Genomic DNA, 23,982 nt, shown 5'->3' with positions numbered 1-23,982 from the left:
CACATAATTGCGCAACTAACATTACTATCTAATTTCAGAACATTTTCTTCACTCCCCAAAGAAACACTATACCCATTAGCAGTCACTCTCCATTATATGCTCCCTCTAGATGCTGGCAATCACTAATCTATGTCTCTGTGGATTTACTTATTCTGGACATATCATATCAATGATACCAAACAATAGGGGGCCTTCTGTGTTTAGAACCCTTTCAAGATTCATTCATGTTGTAGCATGTATCAGTACACCATTGCTTATTATTGCCAAGTAATAGTCCATTGTGTAGATATACCACATTTTATTAATACATTCATCAGTTGGTGGACATTTGGGATGTCTCTACTTTTTGTCTGTTCAAAATGCTGCTGTGACCTTTTATGTACAAGTTTTTACGTGGACGTATGTTTTTAGTTCTCTTGGATGTAAATATGCGAGTTGAATTGCTGGGTCATGCTGTTACTCTGTGTTTAGCTTCTTGAGGAATTGCCAGCTGTTTCCAAAGTGCCCACACTATTTTACATTCCATGTGCAATATGTGAGGATTCTAGTTTTTCCATATTTTTGTCAGTGCTTGTTGTTGTCCGTCTTTTTGATTATAGCCATCCTAGTCGGTGTGAGGTGGCATCTTGATTGGCATTTCCCTAATGACTAATTATGTTGAACATCTTTTCATGTGTTTCTTAGCTGTCTATAGTATCTTCCTTGGAGGAATGTCTATTCAAGTCCTATGCCCATTTTTAAATCGGATTTTTTAAATTGTTGAATTGTAAAATTTCTTTATATAGTCTGGATTCAAGTCCTTTATCAGATAGAGGATTTGCAGATACTTTCTCCCATTCTATTGGTTGTCTTCATTTTCTTGATTGTGCCTTCGAAGCACAAAAATTCTTAATTTTGATTACGTCCAATTAATTTTTTTCTTTGGTTGCTTGTGCTTTTTGTGTCATTTCTAAGAAACCATTGCTTAACCCACGGCTCACGAAGATTTACTCTTATGTTTTCTTCTAAGAGTTTTGTAGTTTTAGCTCTTATATTTAAATCCATGATTCAATTTAATTTTTGAATATGGTGTGAGGTAGGAGTCCAACTTCATTCTTTTTCATATGCGTATCCAGTTGTCCCAGCACCATCTGTTGAAAAGACTATTCTTTCCCCATTGAATTGTCTTGGCACCCGTGTTGAAAAACTGACCATAAATGTAAGGGTTTGTTTTAGACTCTTTGTTCTATTATATTCTGTATCTTTTTAAATGGTACTTATGGCTCTGCTACTTACTAATTGTGTGACCTTCATGGTTGGTTAACTTTTGTCTCTCAGTTTTCTCGTTTGTAAAATGAGGAATAAATAGTAAGTACCTCATGGGGTTATTGTGAGGATTCAAGAAAATAACGTTTAAAGAGCTTAGAATAGCATCGGCTTATAGTAAGCACACAGTATGTGTTAGCTGATGCCCTCATTACCACCGTGGCTATCATCATCATTACCATCATAAAACTTAAATGTTATTTTCTAACTTGTATGTGACTTGTTTTCTTTGGCTGAAATTGTAAATGCTGAAATTAGATACCATGTTTAAGGAGTGAATGTTCTTGTTAAGAGAGAGTACAGAGTGCAAGGAAGATTGAGGGCAAACTCTTAAGAAATACTTGTATTTAGACATTTTTATTATAGTAGACAATGATTTTTTTAAAAAAAAAGTACTTAAGGAAAATACTAGAGTCCTTGTTTTAGACTAATTGGGAGTAAGGGGGTCAGCTGGAAAGTCCTGTAATTATTTAGGTAGGTTAAAAGTGTCTGCAATAGTAGTCATGTATATGTATTGCTTTTTAAAAGTCATATATATGTATTGTAAAATCCTGGTGTTTGGGGACTATGGGTCTTTTTCTAATTTGGTGTAATGTGTAGTCTAGTGTGCTTAGCATTGCTGTTTTAAACAGTGGCAAGCTAATGTTGGCAATTTAAAAATTCTAGTTTAAAATCAATAATTATTAATTTGTTTATCAGCAATAGAAAAAAATCAATAATTAGCACCATTTAGCATTATGTGACAGATATATTAGAAGTGATATCATACCTCATTTGTTCTCTAAAGTTTAGCTACTTTTATTTTCAAGTAAGCCCATATGTACCTGGTAGTGATTTTGAGTGTTAGAGTGCTTAAAAAAGAACTCCAACTCTCTTTTGCCCTTTCTTCCCTTCACCTTACATTCATATTGTTAGCTTGTGACTGGGCTATTTTCTACTAATTGTAAATTTGTGTAACTGATGACAAAGCTTATGACGAATGTCTTAGTTCTCTGCTTTAGGCCATAATTTCTGCATTCCTAGAGTTCTTTTTTAATCAAATATATAAGTTATTGACTTGAGACCTCTTTTATTATAATTATCAGTACCAACATTTATTAGTTGTAAAATGAAAGAACTAAGTATTTTGATAGGCTGTTCCTTTCATCATGCTTAAATTTTTCTTCTGGCATTTTAAAATTTGTTTTTTTTCAGGTGTCTTCCCCCACTCTGGTGATGCTTATTGTTTTTTCTTGTATTTTAAAAATTTGATGTGATTATTATTCCTAGATGTCATTTGTCAGAGTGAACCGCTGTGGTCCCCGAGTTGGTGTAAGAAAGACACCGAAAGTAAAGAAGAAGAAAACTTCAGTGAAACAAGAATGGGATGTGAGTATAGGTGGGATAGTAAATAATGTAACATTACTCTGGAGAAATGGACACAGTGATATGGCCCTAGTCATGCAAGATGGTGTTCTGAATGGGGCTCATCACGTAATAGGGTGGAATAGGTTTCTGGGCATGTGATATTCTAGGTCTTGGAGGGAAAAGCAGAATCCTTTGGGGGAGGTTTTTAGAATACACACATCCAGGCTGTAACCTCTATATCCTCTGAAGAATTGGAATCTTAAGGGGATGGGGAGCATATTTTTAAAAAAGTCTTTTCACTTTGACTCTGAGAACTCACTGCATAAAGGCAACTCTAGCTCACTGGTGTCAATGAAGTCTGTAAATTTTTCGGTACCTTTTTTAGGTTTGCTCAGAGCAACCAGTGATATCATAACCATGTGAGTGCCAGTTTTGGCTGAAAAAAATAGGTGACCTTTGCTCTCTTATCCCATGAATTGCTCAATTCCAGAGGTTGATCGGTTTCAGAACAAATGTTCTCTTGTGGTATAAGACAAGGCTGAAGTACCTGTAACATGTGATCTCTGGCTCCTAACCTGAATATTGCCTGGTGTTACCAAGAGGATTTATATCTTTTTTTTAAGAGACAGGGTCATGTCCTGTCACCCAGGCTGGAGTGATGTGATGCCATCATAGCTCACTGCAGCCTTAAACTCCTGGACTCCAGCAATCCTCCTGCCTTAGCCTCCTGAGTAGCTAGGACCAGAGGCATGCACCACCACCCCTGGCTAACTTAAAAAAAATATTTTTTGTAGAGACAGGTCCTTGCTGTGTTGCCCAGGTTGGTCTTAAACTCCTAGCCTCAAGCAATCCTCGTGCCTTCGCTTCCCAAAGTGCTGGGATTATAGGCGAGCCATCGCACCCAGCTAGATTTCTCTTTTGTGACCTGATACTTTGGTTTGGACCATGAGACTTTAGGTGTCTTTACTTTCCATTGCGAAGAGTAACTAGTTAGGGATTAGTTTGGATCTCAGGGATTCTTTTGGCCTTGGAATCTTCTTGTTTGCAACCTACCATGTTAGCCAGATATCCTGGGCAAACTGACTGCCTTTGAAGTGGGGCAGCGGGACTTCTCTGTGTTTAGATTGTTTTGTTGCTGTCTGATTGGCTATAAAATTTTAATAACAAGGATGTGACTCTAAGGTAAGGAAACTGATAAATCGGAAAAAAAAATATGTGATAACATATTTTCCCCTTCAGAGTGGTTACTTTGAGAAGTTTAGTACAGTTGACCTTTGAACAACATGAGTTTGAGCTGCACGGGTTCATTTACGCATGAATTTTTTTTCAATAAATACAGTTGGCTGTATCCTGGGGTTCCACCTCTACAACGAAAGGTGGATTGAAAATACAGTGTTTTCAGGATGTAAAACCCAGATATGGAGAGCCAATTAGGTGGGATTTGAGTATGTGTGGATTTTGGTATATGTGGGTGTCCTGGATACTGTGGGATGACTGCATTTATTACAATATGCCACTATTGCTTAAAACTTAATTGAAATCTATCATTTGAAATTGCATTAAGAACCTTCCTCATTTACTTTTTATTATCTGCAGTGCTGGAAAAATCTTTTGTTTTTTGAAGGTAGACTGAACTTGGAAAATAGTCGTAAGTCATTTGGAGTAAATGGTAAATGATGGAGAAGAGATCAAACTGATTATTACTGTCTTGATAAAAATAGTGAAACATTTTCTGAAATGGCTTGTAGATTAGATTTAAATGGAATGTCAAAAGAAAATGGTTTTAAGCAATGGTTTTAGTATTGATGGAATTATTATTTTCTTCCATGAGAACAAATTTCAAGCCTATCACTTACTTGTATGCCTGAGTTTTTAAATGCCTATTAAAAACAATTCTCATGATCCTGTAGTTGTACCTTGTACCTTTCTTTTCCTTTTCCCTTTTTTTTTTTTTTTTGAGACAAGGTCTTGCTATGTTGCCCAGGCTGGCCTCAGACTCCTGGGCTCATGGTGGGATCTTCCTGCCTCGGCCTCCTGAACCTCCTGGGTAGCTGAGACTACAAGCGCACACCACCATGCCTGGCTCTTGTACCTTTCTAAATCATTGTAAAAGTAATAACAGTTTTCATACAGAAAAGCCTTGAGCCAAATATAAATCATGGCCAAAAAGTTTAGTCTTTGATCAGAAGCCATTTTTGACTGTTCGTATTCCTCGTCACTTAGAAGTAAAACTAACTTGTTTTATTTACTGCCTTACCAAATCTGTGTAGCAAAATGGCTGAAGTTGCTTTGGAAAGGGCCAAGTTACAGGGTTGCTACTTAGAGCTGTGCAGCCTGTGTACCACACAATTTCAAGGGGTGCTATTTACACGGACTCCGATATTAATGGTAACTTATGGAGTTGTGCAGGGTGGTAGCCCTGCCATGTTAGTTTAGTGCCTTTTAATTTAAGTGACTGTTTTCACATTTTATGAAATTATGCATTGCCCTCAAATTTCATCTTCCATTGTAGTAGAATCTATGCTTAAGATGTTTGCAGACACAAATTGAACCTCTCTATAGTGATCACACTTTCTTTTTTTTTTTTTTTTTAGATAGAAACTCGCTTTGTCGCTGAGGCTGGAGTGCAGTGGCACAATCTTGGCTCACTGCAGACTCCACCTCCTAGGTTCAAGTGATTCTCCTGCCTCAGCCTCCTGAGTAGCTGGAATTACAGGTGCCCGCCACCAGGTCTGGCTAATTTTTGTATTTTTAGTAGAGACGGAGTTTTGCCATGTTGGCCTGGCTGTTCTCGAACTCCTGAGCTCAGGTGGTCCACCCACCTCAGCCTCCCAAAGTGCTGGGATTACAGGCATGAGCCACTGTACCCAGCCAGTGATCTCACTTTCTTTTAGGAACCTTTAGTGTTGCGTTGTGGAATCCTGGGAGTCCATAGACTACAGTGTGAAAACTAAAACTTTAGTTAAACTTACTCATTTTGAATATATACTACCATTTATTCATATATCATATATTCATTTTGAGTATTTTCATTGTTTTACTATAGCGTATGACTGCTTGGTGAATACAGTACTTATTTTCTGTAAGACATCTAAAATTAGTCTGTTATTTTCTATAAATAGGACACCTAAAACTAATATGTGTTCATATCTAAATTGAGAATACTGGTTCCTAGAAAGAAAGAATTTTTGGTCCTAGGATTTTGAAACCATTTTAGCCATTAAAATCCAATAAATGTGTATATTTTATAAGAAAACTTTTTTTTTTTTTTTTTAAAGAAAGGCCACCTTTTTTTACAGAATACCGTGAGTGATCTAACCATTCATCGGGCAACTCCTGAAGATCTGGTGAGTTTAATATCAAAACTTAAGTCATTTATTCAGTGTTTTATTTGGTATTTGACTTGTAACCTTTAGAATAGAAACTATAGGCACTTCCTGGAAGTTGTTCAGTTGTGTTTAATCTTGTTTATGTCTATATAAAATCAAAACGCCTATCTTCTGGACTTCCTGATTTTAGCTAGGAATATCAATTAGTATGTATTAGAGTTTCATTAAATATGTTGGGTTTATAGTTGAAATCTCTTCAGTCTAGTACTGCCCGATATATATCTATCTATCTGCCTTTTTAAAAAATCTATAGATATCTTCAGCATTATTTATTACTTCCCTATACAAACATATTGTTCTAGTCAATGTAATAATTTCTGTGTATTTCCATGTCTGAGCCCCCATTCCTTACTTGGAACAGTTTCTGTACCTTCTTCTCTACCCGTTCAAATCTTACCTTACTTCCTTATCCTAGTTCAAATCCTACTTTTTTTTTTATGTTTCCACTTAGGTTTTTTTTTTTTTTTTTTTAAGATTTATTGAGATATAGTTCACATACCATGAAATTTACCTGTTTAAAGTGTGCAGTTTGGTGATTTTTGGTATATTCAGAGTTGTGCAACCATTGTCACTATCTAATTTTGGAATGTTTTCATTACCCCAAAATGAAACCCTCTACCCATTAACAGTCACTCCTTGTGCCCAGTTCTTCCCAGTTTGTGGCAATGACCAGTGTACTTTGTGCTTTTATGTATTTGCCTATTCTGGTCGTTTGATATATGTGGAATACAACACGTGGCCTTTTGTGTCTAGCTTCTTTGTCTTAGCATAATATTTTCAAGGTTCATCCCTGTTGTAGCATGTATGTCTCTGCCCACTGCAGCCTCCACCTCCTGTGATCAAGCCATCTCCACCTCAGCATCTTGAGTACTTGGGACTACAGGTGCATGCCACCACGCCTGGCTAAGTTTTGTATTTTTTGTAGACACAGGGTTTTGCCGTCTTGCCCAGGCTGGTCTCGAACTCCTGGGCTCAAGGAATCTGCCCACCTCAGCCTCCCAAAGTGCTGGTATTATAGGCATGAGCCACCACGCCCAGCTCATAGTAGTTCTTTATTCCTTATAATTGCCAAATAATATTCCATTGTATGGATCTACCATTTTATTTATCTGTTGTTCAGTTGGTGGACATTGCATTGTTTCTGCTTTTGCATTGTTTCGTATAATGCTGCTGTGAACATTCATGTACAAGTTTTTGTGTGAACATATATTATCAGTTCTTTTATATGTATACATCTAGGAGTAAAATTGCTGAGTCATATAATTTCTCCATATTTAACTTTCTAAATAATTGTCAAACTGTTCTATGAAGTGGCTGCACCATTTACATCCCCGCCAGCATGTATGAGGCTTCCAGTTTCCTCACATTGTTACTGTCACCTTTTTCATTTTAGTTCTCTTAGTAGGTGTAAAGTGCTGTCTCATTGTGGTTTCAATTTGCATTTCCCTAATTGATAAATGATGTTAAGCATCCTTTTGTGTACTTTTCGGCCAGTTCTACTATATTCTTTGGAGAAATGTCTATTCAAATACCTTAGTCATTTAAAAATTGGATTATTTATGCTTTTATTGTTGAGTTATAAAAATTATGTATGTATTCTGGATTTGAGTTCCTTATCAGATATAATTTGCAAGTATTTTCTCCCATTTTCTTAGTTGTTTTTTCAGTTTCTTGATGGTGTCCTTTAAGTAGGGAAGTTTTTAATTTTGATGAAGTCAAATTTACCTGTTTTTTATTTTGTCACTTGAGTTTTTAGTATCATACCTAAGAAACTGTTACCTAACCCAAGGTTCACAAAGACATACTCCTATGTTTTCTTCTAAGAGTTTTATAGTTGTAGTTCTTATATGTAGAACTATGATTCATTTTAAGTTAATTTTTCTGTATGGTGTGTGGTGGCGGGGGGGGCCCAACTATTTTTTGCTAAAGGATAATCATTGTCCAAACAGCATTTATTGGAAAGACTATTCTTTCCCCATTGAATGATCTTGGAACTCTTGTTGAAAAATCACTTGTCCATAAATATAAATGTTTATTCAGCACTCTCAATTCTATTTCACTGATTTATATGTCAGTCCTTATGCCAGTACCACATTGTCTTGATTACTATCGTTTTATAGTAAGTTTGAAGTCCTGTTTTTGAAACTGACCAACAGTTATCTCCTCTGAACTATTACTACCTAACTTAGGCATTGAGTATATGACATCTAATGTATATCATTTGTCTTTATAAGGATGTGCCCAATCTCAATGGGCAGATTGTTAATGCTTTTGAGAGATACAGACCATATCTTATACATCTTTGTGTACCCGGGAGTCTTAATCCTAGTAGGTGCTCATTAACTATTTACTGAGAATAATAATTATGCCCAACTGAGTTAATATTTTTTAAATGAAAAATTTCAAACTCAAGGGAAAATGGAGATAAAAATAGAAATAACTACTATGTACTGTTCACCCAGATAGGATAGTTATTAAAAATTTGCCACAGTTGCTTCATTTATCTTACCCTTTTCTTTTTTCTCTGAAATATTTTAAAGCAAATTCCAGAGAACACATCATTTTGTGCTTACATATTCAGTTTGCATTTTTTAAAAATGTAAGCCTTTTTTTTTTCAACATAACCACAGTGCCATTATTACATCCAACAAAAGTAAATATAATTATTTGTAACACCTAATACCCAGCCCATATTCAAATCTCCTCAATTGTCTAAAAAATGTCATCTTCATTTGTTTTTTGTGAGTCAGAATCCTTGTGTAATACTTGTTATTGTCTCTTTAATGGATTGATTTTTTATTTACATGGTGAAAACTCAGCAGTACATTTTATCATACATGTTCATGTTCACAGTTCTGAATACTAGAGTACTTGTAAAATCAAATATCTAATTTTATTTCTTAGCTACCTTAGTGAACCTTAGTGAACCCACCTTAGTGAACCCTCTAACACTTGAGATCTGTGGCGTGTATCTCTTCTTGTACTTCAGGAACTCTATTTCCCTGACTTCTGTATTTTCAGTGACCCACTCCCACATGAGGCCATTGAAGGGCTATAAACACACTACATTATTATTTCTTGGTGGTAATGTGATGATCATGAAATGAGTGTGTCTTTGCCAAAGATGACTCGGTGGATTTTGTACCTTTTACATTGTGCTCAGTTAGTGTATGTATATGTGTGTATGTGTATGTTAAAAAAAAAATGCTGGTTTTGACCCATGAATTGATTTTATCATCCATTAAGTGAGTCCCAACCTGTGGTTTGAAAAACACTAGTTTGCTGGATAGTCTTGCAGAAAAGTAGTAGAAATTATTATTTCTTTCTGTACATCTTTTAGGTAGGTTTACCAGTTCTATATACTTCTTTCTTTAAGATCATTTTTGAAATTTTAGGGGACTGAAAATTTTGGCTATGAATATATATAAACATGCACATATTGGACCAGAAAAAGTTTAAAAAGTGATGAACTAGAGTAGGTGATCTCATCATCTGAATAGGCAACTTCTTTGTGTCTGAAACATTCCTTTATGTACTTTTCTCTTCTGTATAGGTACGCCGTCATGAAATACACAAATCGAAGAATAGAGCATTAGTACACTGGGAACTCCAAGAAAAAGCTTTGAAGAGAAAATGGAGGAAGCAGAAACCAGAAACTTTAAATCTTGAGAAAAGAAGATTGTCTATCATGAAGGAGGTAATGCTAAACTGCATTAGAGTTAGAAAGAAAAAAAGGAGATAAATAGGGTTCTTTCTTTTTCTTCAATTTGATTCACGTTGGAGAGACTCTAGTAATCACTGCATTCTTATTCAATAATCTACATGTGGACTTCAAAAAAAGCAACAGAGTGGTGACTGGAGTCTGGTTTGGTGGTTTGAATTCCTGTTCTACTACTTACCAGCTGTGTGACCCTAAGTAAATTATTTAACTTTTCAGCCTGAATTTTCTCATATTTAAAATTATTATTTGCTTGTATTGCTATGAGATTTCAGTGATATATACTTACAAAGTGAATAGCACAATCTTTGCTTATTCCTCTTTTTGTATATAAGCTGCTATAATTATTTTTCTCAGTAAAGTGATTAGCACAATCTTTTCTTATTCCTCTTTTTATATATAAGCTGCTATAATTATTTTTCTCAGTTTAACAGCAGTGCTGTTAGGTTACTTTGAAAAAAAAATAATGATGTTGTATGCTTGTCCAACTGAGTAATAAGCAACTTGTTTTTGGCTTAACCTTTTGCCAGACGTGGGGTGTTCAGATAAGTAATCAGATATGTAGGGATAAACAATATGGGAAATAAGAGGAAACTACAGCAAATAACCTTTTTAAATTTGAGCTGAAGTCATTGTGAAGGAATGTGCTTTGTCTGTAGTGTTGCTCCTTGTTCAGATTGAAGCTTATGTACAGCACTTAGCTGTCTGACCTTTCACGGCAGCTTTGAATCGTACATTTTCTTTTGAGGAATTTGTTAGGCTTCTTATTGAAATAAAGTCTCAGTCTTAGACATCATCAGGAAGAATAATATCTCCCAAATAAATGTTTACATGAGCTTGAGAAAAGAACAGTGGCTTGATTGAGAGAATGCTTCTTTACAGGTAAGTATCTTTTGGTGATCTTGGACAAGTCGCATACATTTAAATGTTATGGGGTAATTCTCAGTGAAAGGCCTAAAAACACAGATCTCACCACGAAAAAAGGCAGCCTGCTTGGATTGCATCAGACTCTGGGCTTATTTTCCTTTCTCTAGTGGTTCCTGCTCATGTCCTGAATTTCTCATACAAGTTATAGATGTGGTAGAAGTAGGTGTTTAAAGAAGGGTGGTGAGAGACGATGAGTGATGTTTCTTTGCCTTCTTTTTGTAGATCTGCTGCCTCAGGCACTAGTATAGTGGTTCTCAACTCTCACTGCACATTAGAATCAGTCAGGGTCAAGAAGCTCCATTAAAAAAATATATAACAGCTGGGTGTGGCAGCTCATGCCTGTAATCCCAGCATTTTGGGAGGCCAAGGCGGGCAGATCACCTGAGGTCAGGAGTTCAAGACCAGCCTGGCCAACATGGTGAAACCCCATCTCTACAAAAATACAGAAATTAGCTGAGCATGATGGCGGGTGCCTGTAATCCCAGCTACTTGGGAGGCTGAGGTGGGAGAATTGCTTGAACCTGGGAGGCGGAGGTTGCAGTGAGCCGAGATTGGTCCATTGCACTCCAGCCTGTCTCAAAAACAAGAACAGCAAAACCAAAAAAAAAAAAAAAAGCCCTAAAGATTAGCTGGGTACAGTGGCAGGTGCCTGTAGTCCCAGCTACTCAGGAGGCTGAGGCAGGAGAATCGCTTGAATCCGGGTTGCAGTGAGCTGAGATTGTGCCACTGCACTCCAGCCTGGGCAACAGAGTGAGACTCTGTCTCAAAAAAAAAAAAAAGAAAACTCTCTTTCTCTCTCTCTCTCTCTCTCTATGTATGTATGTATGTGTGTGTGTGTATATATATATATATATATATATATATATATATATATGACTATATCTGGACTCTATACCCAGAGATTCAGATTTAGTTGACCTAGGATGTGGCCCCATGTAGGTGTTTTTTAGACAGTTCCTATGTAATTTGAATGTGCTGCAGGGGTTGAGCACCTCAGCTCTCATCAGGATTCAGGTATTTTCTCTCTACCAGCATATCTTGGGATAATTTCCTGTCAGTGCTTAGACATCTACCTTTTCTTTTTGATGGCCATTAGCATATAGATGTACCACAATTTATTTATCCTGTGCTTTATTGGTGAACACTTAGGTTGTGTATTAGAGTATAATTTAAGCTTCTGGAAATAAAAAAATACCCTCCTATATGTTTTGCTTTAAACAAACAAATTTGTTTCTGTTTATTAAACAGTTGAGAGGAAAGTGGTAGCTGGTAGGGAACTCTGCAGTCCTTTATTACACAGCTTCTGTCTCTGAATACAAAATGGCCATAGCAGCTTCATTCAGCTATATGCCAGCCAGCAGGAAACAGGAAGAACAGTGCATGCTACTCCTATTACATGTCACCCAGAAGTTCTGGCATATATCCTGTTGGCCAGAAAGTCATCACATGGCCATTCCCACTTACAAAGATGGTTGGGAAATCTAGCTATGTAATTGGCTAAAATGCAGGAGTTCTGCTGTTAAAGGAGAAACCAAAAGAACATTGCTGGATACTTAAGTAGTACTGTCAGTTACCCACAGATTGTTTTCTACCTTGCTACTATCAATAATGTAATAAATATCCTTGAAAATGTTTTTGGGTACACATGTAAGTATATTTTCAGGATAAATTCTTAAAAGTAGAATTGCTTAGTCAATGGATATGTGCATCTTTTATTTCAATGTTGGTAAATTTGCAACGTCTCTGTTTAAGGGATGCAGTGGACCAAAGGAAGAAGCCTCCTTAGACATATTCACATAAGCTTCATCATTATGTATTAAAGCTAACAGGACCCATCCACCTGAAGGTGGACTCCCAGATTAACATAAATTAAGAGAAAGCTCTTCGGCCAGCATAATCTTAGACTTCATTTGCTGTAAGATGTACCCATGCCACGGGAATCAAGCAAATTAGGGTTCCCTCTCACTCATGGAGAGGGAGGCTTTCAAAAAGATCTTATAAATCCCCAAAATGTAATAACTCCTAAAGCCTCTTTGTAATTTCCCAATTCTACCTGATGTCTTTTACCGTGGTACAAAAGGGCTAAGATGACGAGTTTCTGATAATGTCTTTTTTTTTTTTGTAGAGACTGGGATCCTTTGAAAATCCAACATGTGTACCACCACTTACAGGTTTAAGTTTGTGCTCTGCAAACTCATTTGAGGAGTAATAGATAGAGTTAGGCTTGTAGAGATCAGTTTACCTGTCAAATGGATGGGCTTTATGAGAGGAGTTATAAATCTAGAAAGAAGAAGTAAAAGCCAATACACTGATCTTTGATCACTCAAACCATTTTTCCCAAGGGCAGGGACTAAACAGGGGTTTCCAGTCTTTTGGCTTCCCTGGGGCACATTGGAAGAAGAAGAATTGTCTTGGGCCACACATAAAATAAACTAACATTAATGATAGCTGATGAGCTAAAAAAAAAAAAGTTGTAAAAAAAAAATCTCAAAATGTTTTAAGAAAGTTTACAAATTTGTGTTAGGCCACATTCAAAGCCATCCTGAGCCACAGGTTGGACAAGCTTGGACTAGCAGAAGGTGACAGATAATGGTTTTTACATGAGACCTCATTATAATCAATATCAGGTCTCAATATGGTTATAAGATTATAATCTTCATGTGTCAATTCCATCTCTTTATTTTGATAGGTCAATGCTTTTAAAAAATAGTAAACTCTTAAAATTATTATTAGGAAATAAGCTTTGTGTAATTTTTCTGGTATAGTGAAAGATTATACTCATTCATTCACATTCTTTCCTAAACTCATAATTCCTTGTACTTGCAAGACAGCTAAGTAAGAATAGAAATTTGGTTTGTGGGATAATATAATTTAAGTTATAGCAAAATTCTGAAACATCTCTAGAGTGGTATATAGGTTTTCAGTGTTTCCATATCCATCTACCACCCCTGTAGGGCTGGGGAAGGGTTGTTGACTGGGACTGGACTCTCAGTCTTCTGGGTCTGATGTGCTCTTGACCTGATACCATTCCAAAGCTTACTCTTTGTAGAAGGAATAAATTCAGGGCTTTCTTCTCACTGAGTCAGCCAACCTGCTTGGCTATAGCCGGGGAAGAAGGGGAAAAATTAAGAATGTGACTCTTGCTACTTTTCTTTCTTGTCTTAAAACAATAACTGAGGTCACATTGTGTATGTATTTGATTCTGTAGTATAGAGAAATTCTGGTAAGAGTATTTGTTACCAGATATTTTATCAATTTGAGTCAGGTGTTGGAAACTGAGCAGTTTCCAGGTACTTTTTAACTTGAGAATGCCATCTGGTGGTGGTGCCGAGAGAATTATCTGGCTTTTACTCTAGCCTGTGGCCTTACTTTTAATTATGAAAGTTCCTAAGTTGAAAGTGCATAATCCAGAGGCACTACTGTAATGTTACTTTTTGTGTTCCTACCTCCCCAGGGTAAAAAACTGATTTGTTTTTAAACACAGAGGCCTCACATTTTTTGTTTAATGCTAAAACTCATATCTTATGTCATGTTTTTAAAGTTGTAGGTCATGACTTGACACATTAGTGGATTACATTAGTGGATTCTGAATTCACTCTAGTGGTTGAAACACCTCTAAGTTTATGGCTCAAAGATTCATATCTTTCATCTGTGTTTTTCAAACTATGGATTATAATTTGTTAATGAATTGTGAAGTGAGTTGCTGCCAACATTTAAAAAATAGAATAGAAATTAACAAGAAAATATCAGTGGTTCTCATGGAGCAAGGTTAATTAAAACTTTTATTTTAATTAACTTTTTATTTAATTAAAAATTTTATTTTGTATATGTGTATGTAAATGTGGTGGGTCACAATTGTGAATATTTCTTACTTTGGATTTCAGTCAGGTATTGGAAAGCCACTAATTATTGTCTTAGCCCCATCTACTGGTTCTTAAGGATATTGCTACTGAAGGTTTTTAGGAAGGTAGCCTATGGTTATTTTCATGCTCCAGGCCTTTTTATGGTCTTTTCCTTTGCGATTTGAAAAGTAAATATATGTTTATCTGAATAATAATATTTGTCATTAACACATGTCTAGATTCTTTCTGATCAATACCAGATGCAAGATGTGTTGGAGAAATCTGATCACCTAATAGCTGCAGCAAAAGAGCTGTTTCCTCGTAGGCGCACAGGTATTCAATTCAAACAAAAGCTTCTCTTTTTTATTAACTGTAGCCCACAATTGACTATTTGGAAGAATTTAAAGTCCTTTCTTAGGCATCATATTATTTATATTACAAGTATTGTAGGGTGGATTTACAAGGGTTGTTAGGGTTAGAGTCATTATAATCTGTTTCCTTTCCACTAAGAATATTAACTACTTGTATTACAAATAATTCAGCTAAGGAAAAGTAAATTGTTTTAATCTACTAAAATATGGTGTAAAGTACAGGATTTTGTAATTTTAAAATGTGACTTGAATAAAGCTTAATTTGAAACCTAAAGCAACTTCAGTCTCTCTCTAAAAGGAACTTTGCCTCTTGTCAGATACACGCATTATTTATTTTAATGTGTGTGTAGTTCATTGTTTATCTTAATCTTCTAGAAACATCATTAGTTTTTCATGTAAGGTTTGAATTCCGGCTTGGCAATCTATTAGTGTTACTCTGGGCTAGTTACTTAATGTCTGTGAGTTTCAGTTTACTGATCTGTAAAATAGTAATCGTACTTATAGGGTTTTATGAGAGTAAAATGAGTTAATATATGTAAGTACGTTTAGAACAGTGCCTGGCATATAGTAAGCACTACATTAATGTGAGCTGCTGTTTAAGATTTTCATATGATGATGCAAACCAATGGCAGTATAGAGCTTGTGAAGTCAAGTTAATTAAATGAAACAAATCATCACAACTTCTTTTCCTTTTGCAGGGTTTCCAAATGTAACAGTGGCTCCTGATTCCTCTCAGGGTCCCATTGTGGTAAATCAAGACCCTATCACCCAATCTATCTTTAATGAGTCTGTCATAGAACCTCAGGTAATGTGTTCTACTCACAGCTATAACACTCATGTTGAAAGGAAGTTTAAGTTGATATAGGCCTTGTGGTAAATATTTTAAAAGTTTAAATATCAACAAGTGCTAGTTGTGGTTGCTAGATTTGCTCTTAAGTGTATTGCACTTTCTGTGAGTAATGTTTGTATCAAACAAGACTGGATAATAATAGCTAAAATTTACTGAGTGCTTACCTAGTAGGTGTATATACTGCTTTATCCCCATTTGGCAGATGAAGAAATTGAAGCTGAGAAAAATTAGGTGACTTGGCCAAGATCACATAGTTTGCATCAGAGATGGGATTCAAATCTAGGCCATGTGGCTCAACAAGACTGCCACCATCGATCATTATGGAGACAGCAAGGAGTCTTTCCACTTGGAGTCAGGTGGATCTACTTACTAGCTGTTTGTTCTTGAGCTGATTTCTTAATATATCTGGGTGGGCTCAGAATGTGTTTTGCTTCTTCGTTTTTTGTTAAATGGGACTAGAATGTACCTGATATCGTTGTTGCATGGATCAGGTGAGAAAAGTTATGTAAAATTCCTGGTATAATACCAGGAACATAGTACTTCGTAAATGTTAGTCTCTTTTAATGTATTAGGATATTTAAAAAATAGCTTCACAAGAAACTTGCAATGTATCAACTAGTTATATGGGAGAATTGTATTACAGTAGTAAAACATTAATTGGCTGTATTCTAACCTAATGGGAATTCTTAATTAATGAAAATGTTTAGAATTTTGAGATAGTAAAATTTTTTTAAAGCCCGTGAATAATTTAATACTAAAATAAGACAACTTATGCATGACTAGGACTCAGTACCTGTTTAATGAAATTTCCTAAGTTATAGTTTCTATGAAAAAAGAAGAGAATCATCAATTAGAGGGATATTCCTAGGGAGTTGCAAGGTCCAGAATCATAAAAGATATATTAATTATATTGTTTCATACTTCCAAAGGCAATTAAGTAAAATGTTACACATATTTTAAATAGCCAAAAACCTTTTACCCTATTTCCGGCAAAAACCATTTATGTTTTGGCACTTAATGAGAAGTTAGCTTTCAGATAGCTGGAAATTTAATCACCCTAGAATATCTTACTGCTGTACTATGTTCAACTGAAGATTTTACTTTTATTTAAATAAATCATAAGTGAAGTGTGCCCTATTTATTTCAGTCATACTTTAAGTACTTTTTCAGTTAATTGGAGCCTGTAAACAAGTACACGATGTATCCCAGCAACATGGAATAAAGCAGTCAGATTTTATTCTGTTGAAGAGTCCATTCGCACACTTGAGCCTATTACCATTAATACAGCAGTAGAATTTCAAATTAATGTTACTGATACAACTAATTTACCTACCTGGTTTAAGTTCTTTCTCAATTTACAGCTGATAGCAGATGAAAAACAGTGATGTGAGCCTCTCAAAGCAGAGGTAGCAGAGAAAAATGGCGGTGAGGGAGGAGAGAGAGGATACCTGAATAGATAAGCAGAGGACCACTATACATCAGAAAGGAAATTGGTGTTGCTATAGATAATCTTTTTTTTTTTTTTTTTTGAGACGGAGTCTCGCTCTGTCACCCAGGCTGGAGTGCAGTGGTGCAATCTTGGCTCACTGCAAGCTCTGCCTCCCGGATTCACGCCATTCTGCTGCCTCAGCCTCCCGAGTAGCTGGGACTACAGGCGCCTGCCACCATGCCCGGCTAATTTTTTTTTTGTATTTTTTAGTAGAGACGGGGTTTCACCGTGTTAGCCAGGATGGTCTCGATCTCCTGACCTTGTGATCCGCCTGCCTCGGCCTCCCAAAGTGCTGGGATTACAGGCATGAGCCACCACGCCCGGCCTGCTATAGATAATCTTGAGTCACCAAGAAAAAATGGAATTGTAACTGCATTACTTAAGTTCTCTGGGTCCTAGTTTCTTCATCCATATAGGAATTAGTGAGACTAAACCTACTCACTTATTCATCATGTAATATTTCAGATCATGCACTAGATGCTAAGATACATAGATGATTAAGGCATGTCTCTTGTCATTGGATTAGGGAAATAGCAGGAGTTGAGGTTAGAGAGACAAGTAGGACCTAGGTCCTGAAGGACTAAGGACTGGAAAGTAAAAGTAGAGTCACTGAAGGATTTTAAAGAGTGGAGTCATGATGAGATCCAGTATAGTGTGGAAGATGGATTGGGGAGGGACAAGACTGGAGAGAGGGTCTGGTTAGAAGACTTAGGTGGGCATCTTAGAAGTGGTGAGGGCCTGACCCAAAGCCATGCCAATAGGGAAGGAAATAGAGGAGAATAGGGATAGACTTGAGATTGGTTAAAATGAGGTAGAGTTGGCAGGATTGGGTGGCCGATAGGACAGGACAAGTGAGAAAGAAGGATAACTCCTCATTTGCTGGCTTGAGCATTTGAGTAGATGGTGACACTGTTCATGGTCTTAGGTAATATTGGCAGGAACAAAGTTTCTGGAAGAATGGTAGGAGGGCTTAGAAAGCTGTTCAGCTTGGACCTATTGAGTAGGGATTTTTTTTTTTTCTTTTTTGAGATGGGGTCTTGCTGTGTCACCCAGGCTGGAATGCAGTGGCACAATCATGACTCACTGCAGCCTCTACCTCCTGGGCTCAAGCAATCCTCCTGCCTCAGCCTCTTGAGTAGCTGAGACCACAGGTGCACGCCACCAAGCCTGCCTAATTTTTGTGTTTTTGGTGGAGATGGGGTTTTGCCACGTTGCCCAAGCTGGTCTCAAACTCCTGGGCTCACATGATCCTCCTGCCTTGGCCTCTTAAAATGCTAGGATTACAGAAATGAGCCACTGTGTCTGGCCAGAATAGAGATGTCTTATAGGCAGTTGAATATGAATGTCTAGGGCTTAGGACAGATCTGGGTGTGAAGATAGAGGTTTGGAAATTAATAGCATTTCATTTGTAATTACAGCTTTGGAATTAGATAAAAACATTCAGAAAGTGGATCAGATGAGGGGAGAAAAGGTTGATATAGGCCTTTTGGTAAATATTTTAAAAGTTTAAATATCAACAAATGCTAGTTGTGGTTGCTAGATTTGCTTTTACTTAAGTGAGTAACGTTTGTACCAAACAAGATAAGACTGGGTAATAATAGCTAAAATTTATTGAGTGCTTACTTAGTAGGTGTGATGTGACTTGAGTCACATCATCAGATACAAGGAAAGGGTAGAAAAATAAGATCAGTAAAGGAGATTGGGAAGGAATGGCCAGAAGAGTAGGAGAAAATCTAAGAAAATACAGTATTATGGGAGTTAAAAGAAGTGTATCAAGTAGGGTTTTTTTTTTTTTTTTTTGAGACAGGGTCTCGCTCTGTTGCCCAGGCTGGAATGCAGTGGCACGATCACAACTCACTGTAGCCTCGACCTTCCTGGGCTCAGGTTATTCTCCCTCCTCAGCCTCCTGACTAGCTGAGACTACAGGTGTGGGCTACCTCACCTGGCTAATTTTTAAATTTTTTTGTAGAGACATGGTTTCGCCATGTTGTTCAGGCTGGTCTTCAACACCTGGGCTCAAGTGATCCACTTGCCTTGGCCTCCCAAAGTGCTAGAGTTTTAGGCATGAGCCACCACACCTGGCCAAGTGGATTTTAAAGGAAAGAAATGAGTGGTCAGAAAAGTAAGGGAAGGCAAAGACAGAAATATCCATCTAAGTTAGAAATAAGTGTGTTGAGGTTGACCTTGTAGAGAGCAGTTTGAGTAGAGCAATAGGGCAGAAGCAAAGTTGCAGGGCATAGGTGGTGAGTGAGGAGGGTGGAACAACTCTTTCAAGAAGTTTGGTGGTAGAAGAAAGAAGATACATATAGCTTAAGGTAAGTATAGGGTCAGGTTAAGATGGGAGAAGCTTGCTTACATTTAAATGTTGGTGAACTGAAGCCACTACAGAGACAGATGTTGAAAATGTGGTAGAGAGATAGGATAATTGATAGTAGTGGAAGGATGTGAGAAGATTTGTGTTCTACAACATGTGGAGGGCTTAGGAGGAGGGAACTCCCTTCTGTTATGACAGAAAAAAAAAAAGAAAGTCTGAGTATATATATAATCAACTTGTGCTATTTTTATTGTTGTGTTGAGACAGGCTCTTAATGATGTAGATGGTGAAGAAGAAGGAACTGTTAATAGCCAGTCAGGAGAAAGTGAGAATGAGAATGAGTTGGATAACTCTCTAAACTCTCAGTCTAACACGAATACAGACAGGTATGTGTATATGGCATAAATATTTACAACTCTTAGGTTTTTTCCATGGCCATTTCAATGTTTGCCTATTGCATCATTTTTTATTAAATGGGAGTTTATTTTTATTTAAAAATTTGTTTATTTTGGTATTTCCAAATAATTTGCAGGGATAATATAAAAAGCTCTTGTATACTCTTTACTCAGATTCATCAATTATTAATGTTTTCCACATTTCTTTTATCATTTTATCTCCTTTCTGAGTATGCACACACATGCATGCATGCACATGTGCACTGGTCGCCTGAGTAATATACATTGTACCCAATATGCAGTTTTTTATTCCGCACCTACCTCCCGCCCTCCCCATTCTGAGTCTCCAAAGTTTGTTATATCACTCTGTATGCCTTTGCATATCCATAGCTTAGCTCCTTAGCAAGTAAGAACATGTGGTATTTGGTTTTCCATTCCTCAGTTACTTCACTTAGAATAATGGTCTCCAGCTCCATCCAAGTTGTTGCAAAATACATTATTATTATTATTTTTTTGTGTGTGTGAGTGGCTGAGTAGTATTCCATGGTGTGTCTATACCAGATTTTCTTTATCCACTCATTGGTCATTGGGCACTTAGTTTGGTTCCATATTTTTGCAGTTGACTAACATACATTTTTAAAGAACTATTAGGAAGTAAGTTGCATGCTTCATGTTCCTTTATCCCTAAATACTTCAGTGTGTGGTTCCCAAGAAAAAGAGCATTCATTCAGATAAAATCACAGTACAATGATCACAATCAGGAAATTACATTGATTTAACACTATTATCTAATCCATAGACCTTATTTAGATTTCTCCAGTTGTCACAGTAATGTTTATTTTGTTTTTTGGATGATTGAAGAACTAATCATAATCACTTATTATATTTAGTTTTCATGTCTTTTCATTTTTAAAAAAACCTGGAATCTTCTAAAATCTAATCTTAGTGTTTCTTTGCCTTTTATGACATTTTTATAGTTTTGAAGAAGTACAGGGCAGTTATTTTACAGAATTCCCTCTAGTTTGACTTTGTCTTATAAGTTCTTCATTATTAGACCCAGCTTACTTATGCATTTTGGGCAGGAATATCCCTAAAGTGATGTTAAGTCCTCAATGTGTCATATCAAGAGGCAGTGACACCTTGGTTTAATTATTGGTGCTGTTAACTTTCATCGTTTGGTTACAGTGATGTCTGCCACGTTCCTTCAATGGATTATACTGTTTTATCTTTTATTTATTTTGATGTTTATTTGTCACATATTTGGGAGCTTCTTCAAGTAATTCCTGTGTCCTTTTAACGTATCTTCTTTAATGTTTAATTTCTGGCACAACATAGCTCTTATTATACTTTCTCTTCCCTGGAATCAACCATTTCTTCAAGAATCCTTAGCTCATTTTATTAAAGAAGGGTATTTAAAAACCAAGCTCTAAGTATTAGATGCGTTTATTGCACTTGGCAGTCATTGTTTTTAGACCAACAGATACATATATATGCACACATACATATATATACCTATAGTCATATGTATATGAACATATCTATATTAGTATCTAGTTTTCTGTCTATTTAGCTATAAATCATGAATTTACAGTGATACCTCTAAGTCCAATTTAACACTATTGGTTTTATCTTGGTCTTCTTATTCCACATTTGTATCACTCTTCTTTAACACTGAGCAGCATGTCTCCAAACATTACACAAGTATATTTATTCATATTCAATCCTGCAATACATAGAAAATAGTTTTGGAATTGCTGCGCCCATACTACTGCAAAAATAAACCTGCTAAGTAGAGTTCAAGATTGTTTGCAGATTTCTAAAAGGTTATTGTATTCATTTGAAATATAATTAGGTTCATTTGCTTCTATTTGTATTCAATTTTAGGTTTTTACCTCTCTTTTTGACAAAATTATACAAAAAGCTGTTTTCAGGGTAGTGTCACCATCCCCTATCCCTTCTAACTAGTTCCCGTCTACACTTACCCTTGTAGGTGATCAGTTTCCTTAGTTTTTAAATTTATTCTTTCTGTGTTTCTTTTTATAAATGTAAGCAGATATATATATATATATATCTCCTTATTTTCTCTTATATAAAAGATAACATACTCCTTATTTTCTCTTCTTATATAAAAGGTAACGTACTATATTTGCTTTTCTTTAATTGACAATAAATGTGCATGTTCATGAGGTACATAGGTGTTTTGATACATATAATGTATAGTGATCAGATTGGGGTAATTAACATATCCATCTATATTTGCTTTTACCACTTAATGATATATCCTGGAAATCTCCCCATAGCTGTTCATAAGTTTACACAGGTATTTTTTTCTTCATTTTTATAATAAAATGAAACAGTTGCATAGTACTAAATTGTGTGAATGTACTGTAGTTTATTTGACCATTCTCTCATATATATATATATATATATATATATATATATATGTGGTCATTTAGGTTATTTTCAGTATTTTATTTTATTTTTCATTTTTTGAGATGGAGTCTCATTCTGTTGCCCAGGCTGGAGTGCAGTGTCGCCATCTTGGCTCACTGCAACCTCCACATCCCAGGTTCAAGTGATTCTCCTGCTTCAGCCTCCCAGGAAACTGGATTACAGGCATGCGCCACCAGGCCTGGCTAATTTTGTATTTTTATTAGAGACTACATTGTTCAGTTCCCACTTAAAAGCGGGACATGTGGTGTTTTGTTTTCTGCGTTGGTTTGCTGAGGATAATGGCATCCAGCTCCATCCATGTCCCTGCAAAGGACATGATTTAATTCCTTTTTATGGCTGCATAGTATTCCATGTTTTATTATTAAATTAACTAGAGAGAACTGGCATCTTTATGACGTTGAATTTTGCTATTCAAGAACACAGTATATTTTTCCATTTGTTAAAAGGTCCGCTGCTTTCTTCAGAGCCGTCAGGCATAGATGTTTAAGTCTGATGAAGCTGTGCCCACAGCCGCCCCTTCTCCCAGGTGCTCTGTCCCAGGGAGATGGGGGTTTTATTTATAAGTCCCTGACTGGGGCTGCTGCTTTTTTTTCCAGACATGTTCTGCCCATTGAGGAGAAATCTGGCAGTCTGGCCGCAGCAGCTTTGCTGAGCTTCGGTAGGCTCCACCCAGTTTGAACTTCCTGGTGGCTTTGTTTACACTGTGAGTGTAAAACCACCTACTCAAGCCTCAGCAATGGCAGCTGCCCCTTCCCCCACCAAGCTCGAGCGTCCCAGGTTGATCTCAGATTGCTGCTGTGCTGGCAGCAAGAATTTCAAGTCAGTGGATCTTAGTTTGCTGGGCTCCGTGGTGTGGGACCCGCTGAGCCAGACCACTTGGCTGCCTGGCTTCAGCCCCCTTTCCAGGGGAGTGAACAGTTCTGTCTCTCTGGCGTTCTAGGCGCCACTGTGGTATGGGAAAAAAAAAAAAAAAAAAAAAAAAAACTCCTGCAGCTAGTTTGGTGTCTGCCCAAACAGCCCCCTAGTTTTGTGCTTGAAACCCAGGACCCTGCTGGGGTAGGCACTGGAGGGAGTCTCTTGGCCTGTGGGTTGCGAAGACCGTGGGAAAAGCACAGTATCTGGGTCAGAGTGCAAGGTTCCTCAGGCTCAGTCCCTCCTGGATTCCCTTGGGTAGGGGAGACTTTAACACTTTATGGTCAGTATTAGACAGATCGATGAGACAGAAAATTAAAAAGGATATTCAGGACTTGAACTCAGCTCTGGACCAAGCAGACTTAATAGACATCTACAGAACTCTCCACCCCAAATCAACAGAATATACATTCTTCTCAGTACCTCATCTTAACTTTTTCTGAAATTGACCACATAATTGGAAGTAAAACACTCCTCAGCAAATGCAAAAGAATGGAAATCGTAACAAACAGTCTCCGACCACAGTGCAATCAAATTAGAAATCAGGATTAAGAAACTCACTCAAAACCGCACAACTACGTGGAAACTGAACAACCTGCTCCTGAATGACTACTGGGTACATAACTAAATGAAGGCAGAAATAAAGATGTTCCCTGAAACCAGAGAGAA

General features: G+C 36.8%; 1 protein-coding gene across 6 annotated transcripts in view; it reads left to right on the top strand.

Annotated features, from left to right (window-relative positions):
* SPICE1 (spindle and centriole associated protein 1) overlaps positions 1-23,982 on the top strand; it is a 69,956-nt gene that overhangs the window by 6,044 nt on the left and 39,930 nt on the right. For 3 of the 6 annotated variants that reach the window (XM_009446165.5, XM_054680903.2, XM_001158122.7), the window contains exons 2-7: positions 2,575-2,673; positions 5,952-5,999; positions 9,595-9,738; positions 14,768-14,861; positions 15,598-15,704; positions 19,820-19,938. In XM_009446165.5, the coding sequence (XP_009444440.3) occupies positions 2,575-2,673; positions 5,952-5,999; positions 9,595-9,738; positions 14,768-14,861; positions 15,598-15,704; positions 19,820-19,938 (611 nt within the window). Of the gene's footprint in view, positions 1-2,574; positions 2,674-5,930; positions 6,000-9,594; positions 9,739-14,767; positions 14,862-15,597; positions 15,705-19,819; positions 19,939-23,982 lie in introns of all 6 variants that reach the window. The other 3 variants (XM_016941668.4, XM_009446162.5, XM_009446164.5) reach the window with 1 other exon arrangement.

The sequence above is a fragment of the Pan troglodytes genome, chromosome 2 (genome assembly GCF_028858775.2).
Source record: "Pan troglodytes isolate AG18354 chromosome 2, NHGRI_mPanTro3-v2.0_pri, whole genome shotgun sequence".
In the NCBI taxonomy this organism is placed as follows: domain Eukaryota; kingdom Metazoa; phylum Chordata; class Mammalia; order Primates; family Hominidae; genus Pan; species Pan troglodytes.
Note: the sequence above shows the minus strand (reverse complement) of the source record. Positions and strands in the feature narration are given on the sequence as shown.